Source organism: Lotus japonicus, chromosome 3 (genome assembly GCF_012489685.1).
Source record: "Lotus japonicus ecotype B-129 chromosome 3, LjGifu_v1.2".
Taxonomy (NCBI): domain Eukaryota; kingdom Viridiplantae; phylum Streptophyta; class Magnoliopsida; order Fabales; family Fabaceae; genus Lotus; species Lotus japonicus.
The window spans coordinates 53,638,337-53,661,497 of record NC_080043.1 but is presented as its reverse complement, the minus strand read 5'-3'; the positions used below and the strand labels follow the sequence as shown (position 1 = coordinate 53,661,497).

At 40.8% G+C, this 23,161-nt stretch overlaps 1 protein-coding gene across 13 annotated transcripts in view; it reads right to left on the bottom strand.

Moving 5' to 3' along the window:
• Positions 1–343: 343 nt before the first annotated feature.
• The window catches only part of LOC130743298 (retrovirus-related Pol polyprotein from transposon RE1), a 38,876-nt gene continuing 16,058 nt past the window's right edge, over positions 344–23,161 (bottom strand). For 3 of the 13 annotated variants that reach the window (XM_057595478.1, XM_057595479.1, XM_057595481.1), the window contains one exon: positions 18,131–21,471. In XM_057595478.1, coding sequence (XP_057451461.1) covers positions 18,403–21,471 — 3,069 coding nt within the window. In that variant the 3' untranslated portion in view covers positions 18,131–18,402. The other 10 variants (XM_057595487.1, XR_009021433.1, XR_009021432.1 and 7 more) reach the window with 10 other exon arrangements.

Sequence of the window (23,161 nt, the reverse complement as noted above, 5' to 3'; positions counted from 1 at the left end):
AGATTTTAAAATTCTTTGTATCTTACGCATCGTAATCAACAAAACATATATGTTGTAGTTCAAATCTTAAGCTTTTATTTTCATTGTCGAAACGATGCTGTTAATAACGTAAGAAATTTAGAATCGATTTTCACCGTGCAGCGCACGGGTAAAAACACTAGTTTAACTTTAATTTCAATTTGATATCTGATTGTTGTATGGGGTTTGTGGCTGGTGGAGATAATTTTGTTGTTTTATGGTTTGTTGGTTTTTGGTCTGGAAGGTTTTGTATTTCTCTTATCCCAGTTGGAAGAGCTTCCCCAACTTCTTTAATTAATTAATCCTTTATCTTTTATAAAATAAGTTGAAAGTCAAGGATTTTCATAATTAAATAAATAAATGGGTAATTATATGCTACTCACGGGACAGAATAGTTAAAATTTTCCTTCACATTGATTTCTTCTATCTATAATCCAAGAAAAGAATGAAATCCTAGTAACAAAAACATTAGAAGAGGAATTTGATCCCTAGGGTTTCCTCAGGGCAGATGCTGCCCCCATTACTATGGCCAGGACAACGCCAAGACCAGCCCCAAGTGATGCACCCACAGCAGCAGAATTAAATGAAGCTGTCTTAGCTCGAGCCTGACTACTTGCATCAATTGACATCGCTTGTTCTCGTGCCAACTCCATTGTTAGTCTATCTCTGGCAAATTCCTGTGAAAGAAGCATTAAACAAGAAGCCAAATTTGTTCGTGCGCATTATTATAACAAATATATTGGAAATTATTAACAAAAGTTGACAAAATATCGAGTTTCATTTGAAACATAACCTGGAAGACTATAAACAATTGAGCTCAAAACACAATAGCTTCCCGGGTTTAGCAATACCAACGGTGAAGTATTATCATCAGATACATCAAACAACGTTATTGAGCTACATCGAATTCAAATTTTCAAGAAACCCATTAACATTAAGGTCAGTGTTATTAGCTTCAAACTTAAACAAAAAAAATCCAAATTCAGTATTTGAGATGCAAAAACTTACTACCTCCGTTCTTATATAACGGTTAAGAGAGAGAAGAAACACACATATTAAGGAGTGCAATTAAATTTGTTAATTTTCATGAAAGTATTATTGTTTTCCAATTTCACCCTTTAGAATGCATTTTATCGTTTTTGCAAGGGCATTTCTTGAAAAACATCATTTAATGCTTTCTTGAAACTCGAAGTGGATAGATATATAGGAACAATTTTTTTTCTTCAAAGTGGACAGTTAATAAAGAACAGAAGTAGTACTTAACTAGAAGAAAACCCATGTCCATTCCCATTGATCAATACTCATTCTACAGTTTGTCTCCCTCTTTGTCTCCCTCTTTCTGTGCTTGTTGGGCCTTCGATTCTGGTGTATGACTTCTTAATCCATTTCTTTCCTCACTTATTACCACTTTCACCGTGTTATTCTTGCAGATGAATGCAAGGTACTGAGTGTAAGATCAAGTTTTGATCTAGTAGTACAACTCTATGTTTTGATGATTACAAGTTAACCTTTTGATATGAACAATTGTGGTACTCTAACGTGTTTTTCTGAGTGTGCTATTTACAGGCTCTGACCTCAACTCAATCTCACACAAATCAGAAGCACTGTGTATAAAGGGTAACCCAAGCAACGCTTTCGCATTCACCATGTTCAGTATGAACAGTGGAAAAGCTTCAGAAGTTCTGAAGCTATACAAACTCTGATGTGGACTCAGTCGCTAGAAGCTCTGAAGATCCAGAAGTTCTTATAACTAAGAAACACTGAAGGTTCAGATGTTCTGATGGTGTAGAAGACTCTGAAGATCCAGAAGCTGAATAGTGGAAACTCTGAAGTCCAGAAGCAAGAAACTCTGAAGGCCATGTTCTTCCCTCTGAGTTCAGAATCAGAAGATACAATGGTCAGAGGATCTGTGCTTTCCCTCTGACTCTGATCAACCGGCTTCACAAGTTCCAATATGAAGTATTCCCCTGATCAGAAGTCTCCTAGGTTAAAAGGTCAAGTCGCTATCCAAGTACAAAAGAAAGTGTACCTTCCTGACGACCTACCTAACGTTCTCAGCCACAGCAGAAGCTGGATTTTCCAGAACTGCCCTCCAACGGTAGCATTTCCCATGCAACGCTCAACCCTAATCCTTGGAGTATATATAGAGGCTGAAGATTGAAAGAAGCGGCTAGAAAAGAAGAAGCAATACATACGCGCAAGACATATTCAAAATATTCTAAGCTTTCTTTCATCTGAAATTCATTGTGTTTACTATCAGCTTTTTAGAAGCAAATCTCTTGTAAACATTTCTTTGATAAACAGTTTGTTTAGTTCCTTTAGGAGATCAAGGTTGATCGGATCCTAGAGAAGACTAAGAGAGTGAATCTTAGTGTGAGCTAAGTTAGTGTAATTGTTAGTCACTTGTAGGTTTCAAGTGCAGTTGTAACTCTTACCTGATTAGTGGATTGCCTTCATTCTAAGAAGGAAGAAATCACCTTAACGGGTGGACTGGAGTAGCTTGAGTGATTCATCAAGTGAACCAGGATAAAATCCTTGTGTGCTTTTCTATCTCTTATCTTTAGCACTTAAGTTCTCGAAAGATTTGTCAAAATCTTTAAGGTGGTAGTTTTGTACTGAAAACGTTATTCAAACCCCCCCTTTCTACCGTTTTTCATACCTTCACTGAGTTATCACCGCTTTCTTCACAATCATTAAACTCTTGCTATTTTGATTCTAAAGTTCTTCAAAGTGGACAGTTAATAAAGAACAGAAGTAGTACTTAACTAGAAGAAAACCCATGTCCATTCCCATTGATCAATACTCATTCTACAGTTTGTCTCCCTTTGTCTCCCTCTTTCTGTGCTTGTTGGGCCTTCGATTCTGGGGTATGACTTCTTAATCCATCTCTTTTCTCACTTATTACCACTTTCACTGTGTTATTCTTGCAGATGAATGCAAGGTACTGAGTTATCACTGCTTTCTTCACAATCATTAAACTCTTGCTATTTTGATTCTAAAGTTCTCTTTTAACTTGATTTCGACAAGTAAATTAACTACCTCATCAAACTTTTGATCGCTTTTCTTTGAGTTTGATTTACACACCTCCACTTCTTTTCCACCTTCATTTTTTATTTATTTCTCTTTTCTCTATCAATTAAAACATCTATCACATCTTTACCTTCTCTCTCATTTCTTCCTATCTCTTCCTCTAGCTCTTCACACCTAAAAAATGAGCTGTAAACAAAGATTATCCCTCTGCTTTACCAATCAATTCAAACTTTCATGGCAGGCGTTGGAGGCAGATGTTGCCAATGCACAACAGGAAGGGCATACAATTGAGTGATGATGAGTTTGCAGATATACTCAATTCCACTTCTCACAGAAGTGAGCCTGGCCTTCCTCCTCCACAACTAAATTTGTTCAAACAAGTAATCCTACTATGTGACATCCTCCACTTCAGGCCGTAGGGCCATTAATTCCGACACTACTGATCATATGATGAGGGATTCATGTATCTTTCTTCTTTCAGCTCCTCTAGTCAGTGGCGGAGCTTGGAGTACATATTTGGGAGGACCAAAGCAAAATTCATTGCATAATTTAAAATATATTTATTAGCAACACATATACTGACAAAAAAGTAAAGATTAAATAAATTTATATACATGTTATAAATTTATTATAAATGATATTAATAATCTTCAAAGTGAGTTTTCCGAAGGAACAAAAAAAATATCTTGAAAGTTTGTTTTATATTCTTTTTCAATTTTTGGATTCGATCTCAATAAATTATTTACTTTTAAATTACACTTTTTAACTATCAAAAACCTTTCTCTTGAAACAAAAAATATTCTTTTACTCTTAGTTATTCATTTTTTCTGATAAATGTATCATTATTTTGAAAGTAATTATATCATATTATTATAATGTAAGTATTTGTGATTAGTAAAAAGATGTAGATGAAGTTTGGCCATGGTAAAAAAAAATTATGTGAAGTATTAAAAAAAAGGCCAAAAAATGGTCAAAAGTGTTTTTTCTTTTAAGGAAGAAACAATAGCCCAAGTTGGACCAAGCAAGGCCCAAAGTTTGACAAAATTAATAAAATTCCCAAACAGGTGTTCAGAGGATTTGAACCCAGAACATCAGGGATTTAACCTCACGGACTTTCCACTGAGACAAGGCTTACTCTGCGTTCTTTTACGCAACATAGTATATATATACCTAAATTAAAAAATATTTTTATACTACCCTTATCGTAAGATTTTCCTAAAATCTTAGGAGGGCTGAAGGCCTCCTATGTCCCTAAGAAGCTCCGCCACTGCCTCTAGTATTCATTCATTTGAAACCCCTGTTGATGGGTCCAATGTTAGTATTAAGGCGAGTGGGTATACTACCCCGGTTTCTACCGTACCTCTGCCCTCGATGGTAAAGTTATCTCAGCTTCCTTGCAATCACCTCTCAATTAGCCAGATAACACGTACATTAAATTGTTCAGTAACCTTCTTTTTGAATTCTTGTGTGTTTCAGGATCTATCGACATGAGGATTATTGGTAGAGGACAAGTATCTGATGGACTATATCTACTGCAAGAAAGAGTCTCAAAGGCATCACTAGCTTCTCGTACAAGTAGTGTGTCTCTTTTTCAGCTTCATTGTCGTTTTGGTCATCCATCTTTAGGAGTTCTTAGGAAGTTATGTCCTTAGAGTCTTTATCAAGTTTGTGTTATGAGTTATGTCAATTTGCTAAAAACTATCATAGTATTTATTTACCTCGTTTGAGTTAAGGAGCTACATCTCTATTTCATATTGTCCATTCTGATTATGTGGGGGCCCTACCCTGTGACTTCTAAACAAAGTTATAAGTATTTTGTTACATTTGAGGATGACTATTCTCGTGCAACATTGCTACATTCAATGAAATTCAGATTTGAGTTATTCACTATGTTTTGTAACTTTTGTGCTAAAATTCGCACTCAATTTAATTGTCCAGTGCATATTCTTCATAGTGATAATGATAAGGAATACTTCTCCACACCGTTTCGTACTTTTATGAATGGAAAAGACATGATTCATCAATCACCTTGCATTGTTACACGACAAAATGGGTGGCTAAGCATAAAAACCAGCATCTTATGGAAGTTGCTTGAGCATTAATGTTTCAAAGAGAAGTCTCCAATTTTTTACACTTTTTTGTGTAAATGGAGTTCTTACTATTGCATATTTAATTAATCGCATGTCCTCTAATGGTGTTATTCCTTATTCTTCCTTGTTCTCATCATGTTCTTTGTTTCCATAGCCGCTAAAAGTATTTCGCCATCCTTTGTAGTCATGGGCCTGTCGTCGCTTTCTCGCCTTTTCATGTTCCTTTATATGTCGCCATTTTTTATCTTTGTCGATACATTGCCGTTATCACACCTGTCAATCACGTCTTTTCAACTGACGCACGTATCCTTCTTTTCCGGGATTTTGTTATCATTTGCCATAAATGCAGTTGTGCGTCTCGAGGAGTTATGTCTTTTCGTTTCATACATTTTCAAATTTCAAATCCCACGATCCCACGACCCTTCGCAGTGTTTCCCACTCATTCTCTCTCTTCCTTTTTCTTCTATAAATACCCTTTTCACCTTTCACTTTTCACTTTTCTGAAAACCTTTACTCTGAAAAAAAAAACTTTTCATCGTAGCTTTCACTCTCTTCTTTGTTCTCCGGTGAACCTTGCTCACTCCGGCCGTCGTCATTGCGCGGTGCTCCCCCATCGCCGACGTTATCTTTACTCAATCCTCCGCTTCTTCCTCCGGTGAGTCCTTCCCCTTTCTCTTTTCTTGACACTGTGTCTTCTTCTTTCTTTGTGTTTGGACCTGTTCATCTTCTTTTTTATTTTTATGAAATTACCCAGCATGTCGACACAAAATTTTAGCATTTCCTCCTTAGAGCTCACTTCCCCTTCTACGGAGGGGGAAGTTTCTGCCCCCACCGTTATCGAAATACAATCCTCGCCTCCACTCACGAGGATTCCGGTCCCGCCGGCTCCGTTGATTCTATTCTCTCCTCTAATGGAGATTTGTCTTCACCCGAATGGCGTTCCAACGTGCATTTGGTTGAAGATAAGTGTCTTTGGCGCTCCATCTGGGGTAGCCTTGGAAGCATCAGTTCGCTTCGAATATCTTCTCAAGGGTTTACAAAGATAAATCCCGCCACCTCTAATAACGAAGATCACCTGTTGAATGTTCTTCCCTGTGGCGAGGATGATTGCGTTCTTTTACGCAAGGAACCTACTGATGAATCGCCCGATTTCTTTTTTGTTTATGGTTATTTTTTCTTGGATTTGAATATCAAACTCCCTTTCTCGCCCTTTATATGTCACGTTCTTACCTTTTTGAACGTGGCGCCTTGTCAACTTCAACCCAACGTCTGGGGCTTTATACGCTGCTTTGAAATTCTCTGTGAACAGTTGAGTTGCACTCCCACCTATCCCTTGTTTTTCATTTTCTATAAGACAGTCACCACAAAACCTACATCTATCAAGTGGGTTCCTCTTTTGGCTCGCAAGAACATGAGCCGATTCACCGCCCTTAAAAGTCATTACAAAGTGTGGCAAAAAAAATATTTCAAAGTCATGGAGTCGCCTGAAATGAATAACTTGTTTCGAGATTCTAATAACAACCCTCTCTTCCCCTTTTACTGGACAAAAAACTCTCGCCGAAAAATATCCGTTTCATGCGACGCCTTGGATGAATCCGAGCAGGCCATCGCCGATTACCTCCGCACATTACCAGTAATCTCTGGTCAAGACTTGATTGAAGCGTCAAAATCCGGCACTTTAAATCAATTTTTTAGTAAGTTTATAATTTTTGCACAACTTGTTTTTCTTTTTGTTCATGTACCTCGCCTAATTGATGTTTTCCATGCAGCCACGATGGGAAAAAGCAAGGTTGATGCCAACCCCATCAAGATGAAGGAATACCTCGCCCAGTCTGCTGCGGCGGCGAAGAAAAGGGCCGTCGAGACTGAGCAAAAGAAAAAGAATGAAGGTACTTCGGGCTCTGATAACGCCAGGGACCCAAAGCGCCAAAAAACTTCGAGCGCTGCTGGTGGTAAACCTCTTCACCAATCAACTCTTGATCCAAAAGGTCGTCCGACTGAGAAAAAGAAGGGGCATGACAATGTCCCGCCACCTCAACCGGATTCAGGCGCACTGATCAACCGCCCATCAACTCCATTCATCCAAGCTGGCCCTAGCTCAGCTATTGGTGGCGAGGCTCTTCCCCCTTTGCTGAGCCTATCTGATCCTTGCTTCAACGGATTGGATTTTATGAATCGTACCTTTGACAACCGGATTCACAAGGATGTTTCCGGTCAAGGCCCCCCCAACATTGCTTCTGTGGCGATCCATCATGCGCTCTCTGCCGCCAGTACTGTGGCGGGAATGGCTCAGTGCGTGAAGGAGTTGATAGCAACCAAGAACCGTTATGAAAAGAAGGCGGCTGATTATAAGACTGCCTATGAGCGAGCAAAAGCCGATGCTGAGACCGCCAACAAAAACCTGAAGGCTGCTGAGGAGAGGTGTGCTAAGTTAACTGATGACTTGGCGGCTTCTGACTTGCTTCTTCAAAAGACCAAATCTCTGAAAGAAACTATCAACGACAAACACACTGCTGTTCAGGCCAAGTGCCAAAAATTGGAAAAGAAGTACGAACGCCTAAATGCTTCCATCTTGGGGCGTGCTTCTCTCCAGTTTGCTCAAGGCTTTCTGGCGGCCAAAGAGCAGATTAGTGTGGTTGAGCCGGGCTTTGATCTTTCCCGTATTGGGTGGCTGAAGGAGATCAAGGATGGTCAAGTAGTTGGTGATGATGACATTAGCCTCGACCTCCTTCCCCAATTCGATGATGAAAGTGAGCCTGAAGAAGATGGCGATGATGGGAATGAGCAGCACAAGAATGAGGATCACGAGAAGGAAGACCCTCAAGCTGGGACAAGCCAGGGCAACAACGCCAACAATGAGAACCTGGCTTGAATTTCTTCTTTTATTTCATGAAGTTAAAATTTTGCTTTGGGCATTGCCCTGTCTTTTATCATCATTCCAAATCATGTATGGGCGTCGCCCCCTTTGCCTTACTTTTAATGAATATCATTTTAAGTTCATTCGTTGTTACCTTGAGTTGTTACCAACTTTTGTTGTTACTTTGGTTTGCATACCTTAGCCGATTTTTCGACGAGGCTTGGTTTCTAGTGGCCACTAGAATTGCCAAGACTTTTAACATTTGATGGCGACACTTTCTTATTCCGAAAGGTTTACTCGCAGTATTGCATACTTTGATACGATTTGCATTGCATGAACTCGTAATATAAATTATATTGAATTAAAAAATACAGGCGATTCTGTTGAAATAACCTTTTCATTAATTTTCTTTCACGTGAGAACAATTGTCCCATTCTTTTTACATGCCGCCTCATTAAAAACCTCTCCAAAGAAAGGAAAAAAGAGTGCGGCTTCATTCACCTTTGGTTGTTTCTATTAACTAAAATACTGCTTCAGATGAGAGGCGTTCCATGTTCGTGGAACCTTTTGACCATTTAGTTGTTCCAACTTATAAGCTCCTCCTCCAACATCGCCTATAATCCTGTAAGGCCCGCCCTAGTTGGGTGAAAGTTTATTGTGTTTATCGGGTATTGTATTTTTTCGGAGCACTAAGTCTCCTACCCTCATTTTTCTAGGCACTACTTTCGTTGAGAATTTTCTTGCAACCTTCACTTTTCCCGCCTCATTCCTTATGTGAGCCTCACGTTGTTCCTCGGGCAGCATGATTAGATTTGCTATTAAATTTTCCCCGTTGTCATTCTCATTAAACCGAACCACTCGCCAATTTTGGTTTTCAATTTCAACTGGGAGCATGGCGTCAGTCCCATAAGTTAAACGATACGGGGTTTCCTTTGTGCTTGACTGTTCAGTGGTGTTGTATGCTCAAAGAACGCCTGGTAGTTCCTCCGCCCAAAGCCCTTTTGCTTCATCCAGTTTCTTCTTTAAACCTTTCAGGATAACCTTGTTAGCCGATTCAGCCTGCCCATTGGTTTGTGGATGTTCTACAGAGGCAAATCGCATCTCGATTCCCATTTCTGTACAAAATTCCCGGGTAACATTACTTGTGAATTGTGTTCCATTATCCATTACTAACGCCCTGGGGACCCCAAATCTACAAACAATCCTTCGCCACAAGAAACTTCTGACCTTGGCGGCCGTGATAGTTGCCACCGCCTCGGCTTCTATCCATTTAGTGAAGTAATCAACCGCCACGATGATATACTTCATTTGTGCCTTCGCTACTGGGAATGGTCCCAAAATGTCAACCCCCCACATAGCAAATGGCCAAGGCGCCATCATGGTTGTTAACTCTTCTGGCGGAGCCTTGTGCAAGTCAGAGAAGACTTGGCATTTTTCACATTTCTTAACATACTCAAGACAGTCCTTCTTCATTGTCGGCCAATAAAATCCAGCTCTCACAATTTTCACCGCCAAGGATTTCCCGCCTATATGGCTTGAACAAACACCTTCATGGACCTCCGCCATTATTCCATGGGCGTTCTTGGTGTCAACGCATTTGAGCATAGGGGACATAATTCCCCGCCGATACAACTCACCATCCACCACTGTGTAAAAACTAGCTTCCCTTCGTTTCGCTCGTGTTCACATCGTCATCCTTTGGAGGGTTTTCTAGGAAGATCTTGATTGACTCCATCCAAGAAGGCTCGCCTTCAATTACAGACTTGACTGCTTTCAACTTTATTTCTACCAAATCAATGCTCGAGCGAGGCAGGGTTTCCTGAATGACTGTTTGGTAATTGCCCAATCTCCCTGTGCTCGCCAATTTTGCTAACACATCTGCCCTCTCATTTTGGCCCCTCGGGACATGTTCTATCTTAATTTCTTTGACCTCCATCATCAATCTGTGTACCACTTCCAAGTATTTGGAAAGTTGCGGATCCTTTACTTGGTACTGGCCTTTCACCTGTTTAACCACTAACTGCGAATTTCCCTTGATAAATAACTTTTGGACCCCCAGCTCAATGGCTAGCCTTAAGCCGGCGATCAAAGCCTCATACTCAGATTGATTGTTGCTCGCCTTGAACTCGAACTTGAGAGACTGTTCAATGATCATTTTGTCTGGACTTTCAATTGTTATCCCAGCCCCACTTCCAGTCTTATTAGAGGATCCATCCACAGATAGGACCCATTCTCCTCGAGTCTTCTCGCCTTCCGTGGGTGTTAATTCCGCCACGAAGTCGATCAAACTTTGAACTGTGACTTGGCCCCTTGGCTCATATTGTATATCATATTCTGACAATTCCTCTGACCAGCTAACCAATCGCCCCGATAAATCAGGCTTCTGAAGTACTTGTCTTAAGGGGACATCAGTTTTAACTTTAACTTGGAAACTTTGGAAATAAGGCCTAAGGCGCCTCGCAGTTTTCATAATCGCCAATGCAGCCTTTTCAATTTTTTGGTACCGCAACTCTGCCCCCTGTAAAGTATGGCTCACGAAATATATAACTTTCTGCTTTTTTCCATCTTCCTGGAGCAACACTGTACTCACCGCCTTGTCAGTAACAGCTAGATAGAGCACTAATGGAAAGCTTGGTGTTGGCTTGGAAAGTACTGGCAATGTGGCCAATGATTCCTTTAATTTGGTAAAAGCTTGTTCGCATTCCTCTGTCCACTGAAACTTTGAATTCTTTTTTAAGCATGTGAAGAATGGGGCCGCTTTGTCACCCGCCATTGGCAAGAAACGTGACAAGGCGGCCATTCGTCCTGTCAAACGCTGAACTTCTTTGACACTTGTTGGGCTTTTAATCTCGAAGATCGCCCTTCCCTTATCAGGATTCACTTCTATTCCTCTCGTTGTCAACATGAATCCCAAGAACTTTCCTCCCTGGATCCCAAAAGAACACTTCTCAGGATTCAACTTCATTTGATATGTTCTTAATTGAGTAAACGCTTCCTTAAGATTGCCGCCATGATCACTAGCCCTGGCGGACTTTACGATCATGTCGTCCACATACACCTCCATATTCCTGCCCACTTGTTTTGAAAAGATTTTATCCATGAGCCGTTGGTACGTAGCTCCTGCATTCTTCAATCCAAAAGGCATTGTCTTGTAACAATAATTCGCCTGATTGGTCATAAATGCTGTACTTTCTTCATCCGATGGATGCATCATGATTTGATTGTAGCCCGAGTAAGCATCCATGAGACTTAAAAGTTCATTTCCCGACGCTCCATCTACAAGCTTATCAACATTGGGAAGTGGATATGAATCTTTAGGACACACTTTGTTCAAGCTTGTGTAGTCCGTGCACATTCGCCACTTCCCATTGGATTTTTTGACCATCACAACATTGGCGAGCCATGTCGGGTACTGCACCTCACGGATGAAGCGGGCCTTGATTAGTTTCTCAGTCTCTAATTGTACTGCCTTATTCTTTTCATCACTCATTCTCCGCCTTGGCTGGATGACTGGGGTCGCCCCTGGTCGAATAGCCAATTTGTGAGTGATCACATTGGGGTCAATCCCTGGTACATCATTGATGGTCCATGCAAAGAGATCCAAATTATCACCTAGCAGCGTGATCAACCTTTCCTCTTGTTCCTTTGTCAAACTGCTGTCAATCTTTAAAATTTTATCCTTAATTTGCACTTGCTTGGTTTCTTCCAGAGGTTGTGGGCGGAAATCATCAGCATCGTCTCTTGGATCCAAACTGAATCCCTCTTGCGGAAAGATTTCTGTGATTCTGTGACTTTCTTTGGCGGCCTTACGCCCATAAAGCGCCACACTTCTTAGATAACATTCTCTTGCTGCATTTTGGTCCACATGTAATACCCCAACCTTTCCATTGCAGGCTGGATATTTAACAGTCAAATGAGCTGTTGAAACGACCGCACATAGCTTGTTGAGGGTGTCTCGTCCCAAGAGTACATTGTAGTTGGCTCTGCACGCCAGGACTAAGTACTTCACTTGAAATTTCTTTACAAACTCTCCTTCGCCAAAAGCAGTTGGTATTTCCACATATCCTCGAACAGTGACACGGTCCTCTGTAAACCCTACCAAGGTTCCTTTATACGGCCTCAAGTCTGACTCTTTTAGCCCCAGGCGATCAAATGCATCTCCATAAATGATATCCGCCGAAGACCCCTGGTCTAAAAATACTTTCTTCGTGACATAATTGTTAACCCTGATTGTTACCACAATTGGATCGTTGTCATGGGGAATCACGTGCGCAAAATCCTGAGGGGTAAATATGATAGGGGAGTGATTCACCCAACACTCACTTTCGCTTGCCTCATGTACTGAGTGTACTGCCGCCACATAGCGTTTTCTAGCCTTACTTGAAATTGCACCCCCGCCAAATCCTCCTGCAATAGATGAACATTCCCCAACAGGATCGCCCAACTCTTCCACTATCTCCTTGCCTTTGCCTTTGTCTCCTTGGGTGATCCTAGCGACTTCTGGCGTTGCTGTGTCTTTAACGAAGTTTGCCAGATGACCAGCCTTAATCAAACGATCAATTTCCCGCCTCAAATTCCAACAATTATCCGTCGTATGCCCCAACGCTTTGTGGCACTCGCACCACCTATTGGTATCTACATTAGCTGGCGGTCGCCGCGGTGGTGGCGGGTACTGCACAACATTTGTTTGCCCAACGACCCTTAAAATGGTGCTTAAGGGCGCATTTAACTTTGTAAGTGGAACTGGAGCTGGCGTAGTACCATGCTGACCAGTTGTGGCTGCAGCGGGACCTTGAGAATTGCGGTGCCATGTATTTTGAAATCCTGGTTTGGAGTTTTGATATGGTCCCGGTCTTGGTACACGGGGGGTTTGTGCTACCCTGGTTTCCTTCCCCGCCTTAGGTTTATCCTGCGAAACCCCGCCGGAATGGGCTTGCTTGCGTCCTTCCTCTCTTTCTTGTTTTTTCTGATCATCCTGCTCAATTAATATGAATTCCTGAACACGAGCACGAAGGTCCATCATGTCTTTTGCTGGTCGCCTCGTCAAGTCCCGATTCAAATCACCCGCCCGAAGACCATTTTTGAAAGACGCAAGGCAAACATCCGGATTGCCCTCCTCCAGTTGAACCGCCATTTTACTAAATCGCGCCATGTAGTTCTTGAGCTTCTCCCCTAGCTGTTGATGTATGCTGATAAGATCAAATATGGTTGCCTTGGTAGTTTTATTGGCGGAGAATTGAGTTAAGAACTTTGTGGACAAATCAGTAAAATTGTCAATGGAGAAGGGCGGTTGACGGATGAACCATTGCATCGCCATCCCCTTGAATGTTGATGGTAACAACCTACACTTCACCTCATCTGTTGCTCCTCCAATAACCATTTTCGTGTTAAAATAACGCAAGTGTTCCATGGGGTCTGAGTCGCCTGAAAAGGCGTCCAACGCCATCGTTTGCAGATGCTTTGGTATGCCCACCCGTGTGATGGCGGGAACAAAAGGCTGGAATTCAACAACGTCTTCGGCCTTGAGCCGTTGTTCTTGCTTATAGTCTTGTCGCTGAGTTAAGTATTGCACCTGGGCTTGCAACTGCTCGTTCTGGCTTTGTACTTTTTGCAAAGTGTCCAACATTTGTTGCAAGGCCGCCGGAGTGATTCCCGTCACCACCTCTGGCGCTTTTCTCGGAACGCTGGTTTTGAGGTAATCCAGATTTACATATTCAGGCGGCGCTGATCGTTGCCTGACTCCTGGATCTGATCTAGCTATCAGATCTGAAGGTCTTCCTGGAGCTGCATTCACCAACGAGACCGGTGACTGCGCCACCGAGTGAACCCCCGCCGAAGAAGCCTCCTGCTCCGGCTCTTGAGGTACTTCGCGGTTGTTGTACTGTCCACCGCCGCGGCCCCCGTGACGACCACCCCTCCAGCGATGATCGCGGCGGCCCACACCACACGAACGAGTTTCCATGGATCTTAAAACGCACCTTCTATGTCAAGTAGTAGATCGAAGTAAGACCCACAGACGGCGCCAATGTTCCGTACTAGGGAGATCTGACGTCGGAAACTGACAGAAAGTAAACCCTAGCAGAGTACTAAAAATATCACAAAAGAAATATTCTCATTAAATGTTCGAAAGGTGCTTTTTACAAGGGGTTGACCTCTCCTTTTATAGAGGGAATGGTCATAACGTGGACTTTCTCAGTACTTGGGCCTGACAATCGGGGCTCAAGCCTCTATACATATAAGACAAAACTAAAGGAATACTTCCAGCTGGCGCGTGGACCCATCCAAAAGAAGGGCGGGCTTCGACGTTGTTCCACAAACCCCGCCATGGCTGCTTTCGTTCATCTAAATGCTCGATTTGGGCGGGAATAAGGGATACTTATGTCCCGCCCCGTCCATTAAGTATTTGAAGAAAGCTCCAAAAAGAGGTATATCTCGGTGAAACTTTGGTGTGATAAATCAGGCTGCCATACATATCTCATCAAATCTTGTTTTTTATGAAAGAACTAAACATATTGAGGTGGGTTTACATTTCATCTGTGAGAAACTTCAACAGATTCTTATATCCACATCCTATGTTTAGGACAGGTGGTCAGCTTGCAGATGTGTTTACAGAGGGAAGGGTTTTAATGGGGTGGGTAATGACTTCATATTTTCATTTGTAACAGGTTGGGCATGATTAATATCTATGCTCCAGCTTGAGGGCGATTGTTAGGGGTTAGTGTTAGACGTAGAGTCTATGAGTCAGGCCCATGTGTATTTTAAGGTCGTACTTTGTACTACACGTTGTACTTGACTCTTAACCTAATATTATATATGTGAGGGAGGTTGTACCTAGCAATGTATCCCATTACAATATTTACCTCTCTCTCTCTCTCTCTCTCTCCTCTCTCTCTCTCTCTCTCGTAATCTTTTATCTGTTAACAAATACATAAGCCATAATGGCTAATTCCCTATATAATTTGGGATGAGATTATCTCCTTATCTTCTTGGACAAGAATAGTATACAACGGTTACCCTAATGGCTAATTCCCTATTTATACTAGTAGCAGGGTTGTTCATAGCGCGCTACTGCGGTGCAATAGCGGCGAAGCGTGGCGGCACAATGGTTGGTCGTGACGCAGACCGCTGTAGCACCCACAATTGCGCCCAAAATCGCGTCTGGTGCGGCGCGATTTCAGCGGGATGGATAGAAGGTAAAGTGATGATTTGCCCTACCTAAGACACATTAGTTTAAAAATTGAGGGCAAAATGGTATTTTCTCCCCAGGTTAATGAAATTAATCCCGCTCACAAGAAACCTATAGTTCCTTTCACGCTCTGTTTCTTCTTCCTCTTCACGTTTCTTCTTCACCTCCACACCCGCACGAATTCTGGCAGATTTGCCGGCGACCAGAGGTTCATGATCTTCCTAAGTACCTTCTTCCTCACACCTGCGAGAAAGTGCTTCTGTTTGAGGTTATTTTCATCCTCTGTTTCTTCCTCCTCTTTTTTCTGTCATTCTTTCACTTTTCTCTGTTATTTTCTCCTTTTTCTGATTTTCTTTGTTCTCCAACTCATATTTCTCTGTTTTCCATCTCATTTTTCTTAATCATTTCAGACTTGAGTCCTATTTATCATTTTTTAGCAGTCATACATATAGTCTAATACTACTATCTTGCGATCAATCAAATTAAGGAAAACACCGTATTTTCTGGACAATCAAATTAAGATTTTCCTACCTGAAATGAAGACTCCTCATGACTGTGAAGTACACGATGAATTTGCTGACAGAGAGAGTTGACACCTTCTGCTGGAAGGACAATCTCCTTTTTCTGGAAAGGCCTCCTAACGAAGTTAATAGGAGCAAATATAAGCTTTTGAGCACCAATGCTTCTACTGGAATCTGCATTGGCTGCGTCCCATGAAAGAGAAGTCCCAGCAAAACCAGGCATAACATATGGACAAGAATTTATAACTTCAGCTGAGCTAGGCGATGTTTGGTAAGCTTTCAAAGCAGCATCAATTGCTGCCCTTTGATGGTGAGCACTAACTGCAAATTTGTTTGTTATTGCTAGAACCCAAGGAATTCCAAGACATTTAGCTTCATCCAAGAAAAGTGATAGGACTGGTATCTGTTGAGTACCGTTTGATTTGTTATATCGAGGTATGCTATGGGATAGGTTATGAACAAGAACAATCAAATCTGTCTTCCTACTTAGATCACGGATGCCAAGCCATAGTTCATCCCTGAAGCGAGAGGTCTCCATAGTCAGTTCCTGTAAAAACAATTAAAAGAGAAAAAACAAATGAACATCACTGAATAAATTTTAATAATATGAACAGAAAGTTGCATGTACTCCAAGCCATGCTCTTAAAACCAAACCATAAAAATAGGAAATATTCGCCTAACTACAATATTTGATACCACCTGGCTATAGGAGTTTTCTACAGGATCCAATTAAATTGTACCTATATGCATTACGAGTATTTATCTATTAAGAACACGAACAGAGGATATTGACATTATATCAACGTTTTTGACTAAAAAGACATACACATGTCATAAAAATATAATGCAAGTAGATAGACTTATAACACCATAACTCTCCTGAATTAAATTATATATATTTATACATAAATGAATATATTTCGTAAGTGTTTCAACCATATTAAAAAAAGGAAGCACGACATGGAAAACTATGGAAGTAAGATGAAGTAATGACCAAATATCAACAATATACAATAACAACAAAAACCTTTTTCTACTAGATAAGGTTAGTTACATCCATTAGATGATGCATCGATGCCATAATTTTAATTCATATTGGGATTCATGTCTTTGGGTACAAGAAAATTTTGAATGGAACCAGTACTATCAACACAGGTTGTACACACTAATTGAAACATGAGGAAGAAAATGCTGGATTCTTTTTCATGAATAATATCATTCTGAAGATAACCAAGTCAATAAAGAAGAGGTCACTTTGCAAAGAAAAGTGATAGGGCAAATGAACAGTACGAATGAACAGTAAACCCATAGGACAGTTTCTAACGAGACTGACTCTCGAATACTATAAACTTTGTGATTATCAATAGAACTTCATCTATTATCAGTTCTTATCGTTTTGGTATCAGAGCACCAATCGAGGTGCCGTGGAACCAAGTATCTTGAAGAAATGGCAGATACAACAGGGGAAGTAAGACAATTCCAACCTTTGAAGGAGAAAATGCGTACTGGTGGCTGATTAAGGTCGAGCAGTATTTTCAGGCTATGGAAGTTTCAGAGAAGGCGAAGCTTTCTTGGGCTTTGATGGCGATGAGAGGGAAAGCTCTTCCTTGGTGGTACTGCTGGAAAAACAACAACCAAAATGCAACATGGTGGGATGGTGGGATTTTGTGAAGGCTCTTAAGAAGTTTCAGCCAGAATTCGATCCAGATATTCCAGTTTGGGTTCAGGATTCTGAGGAAGAAGAAAGCCCAAGAACATATGCAGTTTTGGAGAATGGAAGAGAGGGTCATTTGGTGGAAGCAAAACCAGAGATAAAAGTTGATTCTGTTAATTCAATGGATAAAGGTTTTCTTTCAAAGGAGAATCCAAAGGAACCAGGAAAGAAGGACTCCGAGATTCCCTTTCTTGGTGAAACAGGTACCATTGATGGTGAATTGGTGGCCAGAGAAGAGGGATGCCCTACAATTGTAGAAAACTTGGGGCACTTCAATGGTTCAGATAAACTTAGCCCTTGAGACGCAGAGGATCAAACATGGAAAAATATGATAGAACCCAGCCAAATCTGATTTTTTTTTTTTTTGATAAGCCAAATTGTATTGAATAGGAAGTACAAGGGGTACTTCAACCCAATACACAATAGAAAACAAAAGCAAAGAAGAGAAAAAAAACCAAAAGTAAGACAAGACAAGCAAGCTACAAGAGTGAATTACATAGCTTGGATGCAGACCAACGGATTGTTAAGCCACTCAAACCAAGAGTAACAAAATCCCCTCCGTCTCACTTTAATCCACTGCCAAGCTCTCCACTTTACCAATTCCAGAGTCTCTGAAACACCTTGCTGCCCTCCATTGAAGATCCTGTCATTTCTTTGAAGCCAAAGACTCCACACAGCAGCAACCCAAATTGAACTCAGAATGACATTCTGTGTATTATTCAGTTGAAATATTTGGTAATATTATTGATATGAAAAACTGTACAGGGATTCCTCTTCTTATAGAGGGAATTACATAATGTGATTGATCAAAGTCAAAGAAGGAAATCCTTGACTAAAGAGAGAATTAGGGAGAATGAATGAAAATAAGAAACTACCTAAAATAAACTAAGTACAAACAGGAAACAACATAATTATATACAAACAAAAATATAACTGCTAATTAAGAGCATTAAATGCTCTATTTCACAGTCTGTTGACACTCCCCCTCAAGCTGGCCTAAAGATATCCTCCATAGACAGCTTGCTAGTTATGTTGTCAAAGGATTTCTTGGGTAATCCTTTGGTTAGGATGTCTGCCGATTGCTCTGCAGTGGGAACATATGTAATACAAATCTGCCCACTTTCTATCTTCTCTCTGATGAAGTGTTTATCAACTTCGACATGCTTGGTCCTATCATGTAGGACCGGGTTGTGTGCAATAGATATTGCAGACTTGTTGTCACAATAAAGCTTTATTGGAGGAGAATTGAAAACCTTTAATTCCTGTAGAAGCTTTTCCACCCATAATGCCTCACAAATTCCATGAGCAACTGCTCTAAATTCAGCTTCTGCACTACTCCTTGCTACAACGGTTTGTTTTTTACTTCTCCAACTAACCAAGTTTCCTCCAACAAAGGTGCAATAGCCTGATGTTGATCTTCGGTCTGTCACACTCCCTGCCCAGTCTGCATCAGTGTAGGCTTCTACCTGAAGGTGCCCACGGTTTTTATAAAGAAGCCCCTTCCCAGGTGATCCCTTCAAGTATCTTAAGATTCTAAAAACTGCCTCCAAGTGTTCATGACCTGGTGCATGCATAAACTGGCTTACCATGCTTACAGCAAAGGCAATGTCTGGACGGGTGTGAGATAAGTATATTAGCCTTCCCACTAGTCGCTGATACCTTCCTTTGTCCACCATATTTTCTGTTTCAGCTGGTTGCAGCTTTAAGTTGGGCTCCATGGGTGTTTCTACAGCTTTGCATCCAAGTAATCCTGTTTCTTTTAAAAGATCCAGAATATACTTTCGCTGGTTCATAAAGATACCTTCCTTTGATCTTGCAAACTCAATTCCAAGGAAGTATTTCAATGGGCCAAGTTCCTTGATTTCAAAAACTTTAGCAAGTTTCTCCCTCAGATTTTTGAGTTCCAAGCTATCATCACCTGTCAGAATAATATCATCAACATATACAATCAAGATAGCAACCTTATTATCTGCTGAATGTTTATAGAACAATGTGTGATCAGCTTGGCTTTGGATATATCCAAGCCCTTTTACCACTGTTCCAAACCTCTCAAACCATGCTCTTGGAGATTGCTTCAGCCCATATAATGACTTCTTTAGTCTACACACCTTATTTCTTCCAAGTTCTTCTTCAAATCCGGGGGGAAGACTCATAAACACTTCTTCCTCTAACTCCCCATTCAGGAAAGCATTCTTTACATCCAATTGATGTAAAGGCCAGTTGTAACTTGCAGCAAGGGATATAAGAATCCGAACAGAGTTAAGTTTAGCAACTGGAGCAAACGTCTCTTGATAGTCTACTCCATAAGTTTGAGTGAACCCTTTTGCCACCAATCTCGCCTTGTACCTCTCTACACTTCCATCGGCCTTGCACTTAATGGTAAATACCCACTTACAACCCACCTGTTTTTTGTCACGTGGCAGGTCTGTTATTTCCCAAGTTTCATTCTTTTTCAGTGCACTCAACTCTTCTAAGACTGCTAAATTCCAATTGGGATCATCTAGTGCTTCCTCAATGTTTCTAGGCACAAACAGATCTGTTATTTTAGAGGTAAAAGCTTTGTGATTCGGTGAAAGATTTTGGTAGGAAACATATTGGGAAATGGGATGGTTTGTGCTAGATTTTTCTGATTTTTGGGTGCAGGTTCTGGTTCCTTTTCTAATAGCTATGGGTAATTCAATAGTAGAAGTGAAAATGTCAGTGTTACCTCGAATTTCTTGTGGTATTCTTACTTGGCCTTCTTCCGGGATTTCTGGTTGGCTTGGTGCAGAGATGATGGATTGGTCTTTGGTCCTTTTAGGATACTTCCGAGTATAAACATGGAACTCCTTTTTTGACTGTGGTATTTCTTTCTCTGTTTGGGCTCCACCTAAGTCTGGCATAAGATTTTCTTTAGAAATTTCAGAACTTGTTTCCACATGTTCTTCCTTGTTGCATTCATCAATAAAATTTGTATTCTCTGTGTCTACAATAGGAATGGGCAGCGGTTCATGCAAAAAATTGTCTTCACTCACATTATTATTCTCCCCCTGAAGGGAATTTTTTTGAAAAAAAGGTTGATGTTCAAGAAAGGTAACATCCATGCTAACACAAAGCTTCTTTGTGATAGGATTAAAGACTCTATATCCTTTTTGGTTTGGAGAATAACCAACAAAAATGCATTTTTCTGCCCTTGGGTCTAGTTTGGACCGAGATGTGGAAGGTTTATGCATAAAAACTGTACAACCAAACACCTTTAAAGGCATATCAGTATGTAATCGACATGCTGGAAAAATGGTTTTGAAATTTTCCAAAGGTGTGCGATAATTCAACACACGAGTGGGCATTCTATTTATAAGATAGGCTGCTGTTAGGACAGCATCTCCCCACAAATACTTTGGAACATTACTCTCAAACATAATGGCACAAGCTACTTCAAGGAGATGTTTATTTTTTCTTTCAGCGGTGCCATTTTGTTGAGGAGTATTTGGACATGTCGATTGATGCTGAATGCCTTTATTTTTCAGAAACTCATTGAGATTTTGATTGAAGTACTCAGTTCCATTATCACTCCTCAAAATGGAGATCTTTGTATCAAATTGAGTTTCTACCATTTGTGAAAAACTTTTAAATATATTAGGAACTTCAGATTTTTCATGCATAAGGTAGACCCAACACAACCGGGTGTGATCATCTATGAAGGTTACAAACCACCTTTTTCCAAATTGAGTTGTAATTTTTGAAGGCCCCCAAACATCACTATGGATTAAGTAAAAAGGTCTAGATGCATGATAAGGTTGAGAATAATAAGGAGCTCTTTGATTTTTTGCAAGAACACAACTTTCACATTCAAGAGAAGAACAATTAACATTTTTGAATAAATCTGGAAACAAATGCCTAAGATATTGAAAATTCGGGTGCCCTAGTCTGTTATGCCAGAGCATTATTTGGTCCCTAACAGAGGTGCAACTCATACCACAAAGACCCTGAGCTGCTTTATTTCTGAAAGTATCCTCAAAGTAGTAAAGTCCATCCTTCATCTTAGCACTGCCAATCATCTTCCCCGAAATCCGGTCCTGAAAAACACAATGAGTGTCAAAGAATGTCACACTGCAATTGGAATCTTTGCAGATTTTGCTAATAGAAAGAAGGTTGCAAGATAGTTTGGGCACATGTAAAACTTTTCCTAAGTCAATGTTATTGGATAAGGTAATCTTCCCCTTCCCTGCAATTGCGGAAAAAGAACCATCTGCAATTCTAATTTTTCCATTTCCAGAACAAGGAGAATAGGTTTTAAATAAAGGAGAAAGGCTAGTCATATGATCTGAAGCACCTGAATCAATGATCCATGGTGCATGAATATTTGAGGTGCAATTAAGGGAGCTAGGGGTAGAAAAATTACCTGTTTGTGCCACAGAACCACTAGGAGTACCAGATAAAAAATTAGAATTTAACAACCTTATGAGTTCCTCAACTTGTTCCTTTTTCAAGGAAGTCTTTTCTGCCTCATGAGCTGTAGGGAAAGATTTTTGATTTTTAGGACCTGACTTGCCACCCTTTAGATGTGCTGGCCTCCCAATAATTTTCCAGCAACTTTCCCGAGTATGACCGGGTCTGTTGCAGTGATCACACCAGCGGTTTGAGAAGTTCTTCTGGTTAGTAGAAGTCTTAAGGGCAGCAGTTTCTACAGCAAGAGCATTGGTCTCAGAAGGAGGTGCATCCGTTTTGGTCTTTCCCATCATCACACTTCTGCGAGTTTCCTCTCTTCTAACTTCAGCAAAGACCTCACCCAATGAAGGTAAGGTTGCTCTCCCAATGATTCTGCCACGAACTTCATCTAGCTCTTCATTCAGACCAGCAAGAAACTGAAATATTCTACCTTCTTCCACGGTTTGTCGATGGTGTTTGGCATCCTCTGCAGAGTTCCACTTGTAAGTGTTGAAGAGATCTAGATCATGCCAAACTCGCTTCAAAGAGTGGAAGTATTTTGTCACGTTATTACCTCCCTGCCGAATTTCTCTGACTTTCAAGGTGAGTTCATAGATCTGAGATTTGTTCTCAAGATCTGAATACATTTCCGTGACACTATCCCATAGCTCTTTGGCTGTGGAATAACACATGTAATTGCTGCTAATGTCCTCCTCCATGGAGTTTACCAGCCATGTCATCACCATGGAGTTTTCAGCGTCCCAAACAGCATATTGTGGATCAGCAATATCTGGCATGGGTTTCTCACCAGTGAGATACCCAAGTTTTCCTCTGCCACGAATATACAACTGGACAGATTGGGACCACCGGAAATAGTTCGACCCATTGAGTCGAAAAGTGGTGATTTGGACAGAATGAGATTCACCGAACAGGACTCGCTGCTCCTGCCTTGGAGGCACAGAATGAGATTCGCCGAACAGGACTCGCTGCTCCTGCCTTGGAGGCTGCGAGACTTTGGGAACCACAATCTCCTCCGTATTCTGATCATCGCTGGCTGAGGAACTGTCAGCCATGGATGCAAATCAGATGCGCAGAGATCTTTGCTCTGATGCCAAGTTGAAATATTTGGTAATATTATTGATATGAAAAACTGTACAGGGATTCCTCTTCTTATAGAGGGAATTACATAATGTGATTGATCAAAGTCAAAGAAGGAAATCCTTGACTAAAGAGTGAATTAGGGAGAATGAATGAAAATAAGAAACTACCTAAAATAAACTAAGTACAAACAGGAAACAACATAATTATATACAAACAAAAATATAACTGCTAATTAAG